We start from the raw sequence: 2,659 nt of genomic DNA, 5'->3' as shown, positions 1-2,659 counted from the left end.
AAGATCATATGTTAGTTGTAAAGACAAATTTTCAGAGGGGTTGCACCTTTCGTGCAACAGCAGCAAAGAGGGCCAACACAAAAAAATGCACCCAAATCTCTGCATAGGAACTCGGCCAGATTAAGTGAGGTAATGTGCAAACAACAGACTCCACAGGCCATATCCCTGGCAAACAACTGTATCAAGGCTTGCTGCTGAGCTGCTTGCCTGCACTGAGCTGGCTGGGTTGGGTTTGTTGTAGCTAGACTACTTTCCATGAGCACTACTTCACACCAAGGCAAACACTGTACTTTCCGCATTTAGACAGCAAGATGTAGAACACAAATAAACATAGGACACCCAGTTTCAAATTAAGTGAATTACAAGGGAAGTTACAAAATCCACGTTAGCACAATTTTGAAAAGCTGAACTAATTATGGATAAGTCTTGAAAAGTTTTCTAGGAAAACTAATGCAAGATGGATATCACTAATTCTTAATCAGAAAACAGTAAAAACGGGGCAACACTCACCATTAAGTCCATATTTTTCTTGGTTTCTTTTAACTTGGTCGACTGAAAGACCCCTTTCACTATCGCAGTTGAAGTAGTTTAGGACTTCGTCCACAGTTTTCGTATGGGCGTCATCCATGGTTGCGGTTCTGGCTCTGTCAGTGTTTCATCAACGGAACACCAACCAACCAAGACCTAGGGAAAAGAGAATTTGTTTTAGCACACTGAAATACAAAGGAATCACAGATAATTTTAACAGAATTGGTGAACAAATAAAAAATACTACTTTGAATTTGCAAATGCAAATACTGTTTAAATTACAATACAGATCCCTATCATTCATTTACTAAACAGATGACTCTCAGGGTGGAACTGGAAGAACACCCAGATACTTTGCATCACACACATACGGAAATTCATGCGTGACAACAACGTAAAGTGTTCTTATAACATGAGGTGATAGCTAACAACTAACAACTCCAACAAAACAAGCCTGATGAAGTTACGAACAGACAGAGAAGTGTACACTGCCACTAGAGCAAATATAAATCCAGTTTAGTAACCTGATTGAGCAGTAACAGTTCGACAGCAGGTCAGACTCTTCTGACTGAGGAGAATCGAAAGAGGTTAGGGTTAACTATATTTTCCATCAGAAGTCTCTCATTAGCTTGGCAGGCTCCCAGTCTCAGCTGTCTCGGTCGGACACGCACGAGGAGTACTTCAAATCATTCTAGACCGTTTCCAGATCGTCGCGTTTCAAATGTAACGGACCTACAAGACGTCACTGATGACTGTGCTAGAGCAGCTTCCAAACGAAATGTGCTCACGAAGGTTATAAACTCACCGTTAATACGGGCGATACAAAAATCCACCCGCCTCCGCTAGAGCACAGTAACTAGACCCCACTGCGGACGCAAACTCAGTCTATTCAATACACTAAACTATCATAAACTGCACATTTTCCAAGTAGACCAGCGCGCAAAGACGAACGTCATCTTCTATCCATCCACTGCTCCCTTGACTCGACTCGAAACGACTGAAGGCACTGCCAGCGGCCTAGCAGTGGCGAAGGCCCGAACCGTCGGCCACAACGCTAAACTGGACGCGACTTGGGCTGGTTGCGTCCGGACGAAACGCCTACCTAGGCCCCTTTCATAGAGTAAAGACAACAGAAAAATAATAAGTTGCGCACCTCTCTGACAGGCCGTCGACAGCTCCGTACACTTACAGACTAAAGTCCCGGTTTTAAGGTTATCCCCCGCCCCGGCGGCCCGGTCCCCTAGAAGGCGGTGGCGGCCAGGAGCGGCGGATGATTATGATTACGGCATGTGGAGTCTCCTGATTGGCCGGAGCCCGGCTGACGTCACGCTCAGCTGTCGCGGGCCGGCCGCGGCGCGCCAACGGTTTGAACGTGGCCGCGGGACGGGCCGCCGGCTCGGCGGCGACGACCGGAGCCCGCTGGAGCTCTCGTGTCACGCGTCGCGGGCCTCCCGCCTAGGGGCCGCCGTCCGAAAGCCTCTCGCCAGCCTCGTCTTTATTCCCACTACTACTCCCACTTGGAGGCGTGCATCGCCCCGCTATAAATACCGCCAGGCGACAAGCTTGGGCCGCGGCGCCGATCGAAAATAAATCCGTCTCATCCGTGGGCCGCGCGAGCAGAGCCCGCCGCCCGGGAGGGACAGGGCCTTCTTCACCTTCACCGGCTGGGGTCGGACACGCCACCTCCAGGGCGGCGAACCGCGGTGGCGGCGCCGGCGCGGGGCACTCCACAGGCACTTCCCTCCAGATACGGAGTCCTTCCGACCTGGCCCGGCCTGATCCGAACACGCGCACACGCACAAGGTACCACGGCACCACCCAGCCCCAAACACCACCACAAGCACCACTGTTATTGCACTGTAATCCGTTTAGCGGCGACACAGGAGAAGAAGGATGCGATGAGATGGAAGGCTACACACCAGCGAGAGAGAGAGGGAGAGAGCGAGCGGAGAGCAGCCGGGAGCAAACGCTGCCTGCCTGCGCCTCGACCCCCACTGCCTCGGTGAGCCTGCTCGGGCTGCGCTGGCGCTGGCGTGGGGCCCCCGATCACCGACTTGGCTCGGCTCAGCTGGCGCTGTCCGCGGCGGGGAGAGGGGGAGGGGGGCGCCTGGGCCCGCGAGGCCCGCGAGCG

The 2,659-nt window shown here is 52.5% G+C and overlaps 1 protein-coding gene across 1 annotated transcript in view; it reads right to left on the bottom strand.

The window, feature by feature from the left end:
- The window catches only part of LOC113212421 (calcium-transporting ATPase sarcoplasmic/endoplasmic reticulum type), a gene marked incomplete in the record, with an annotated part of 36,240 nt that overhangs the window by 28,822 nt on the left and 4,759 nt on the right, over window positions 1-2,659 (bottom strand). The window contains 1 exon segment of the mRNA XM_052269470.1: window positions 511-684. Coding sequence (XP_052125430.1) covers window positions 511-628 — 118 coding nt within the window.

The sequence above is a fragment of the Frankliniella occidentalis genome, unplaced genomic scaffold (genome assembly GCF_000697945.3).
Source record: "Frankliniella occidentalis isolate FOCC.00 unplaced genomic scaffold, Focc_3.1 Scaffold93, whole genome shotgun sequence".
Classification (NCBI taxonomy): domain Eukaryota; kingdom Metazoa; phylum Arthropoda; class Insecta; order Thysanoptera; family Thripidae; genus Frankliniella; species Frankliniella occidentalis.
Note: the sequence above shows the minus strand (reverse complement) of the source record. Positions and strands in the feature narration are given on the sequence as shown.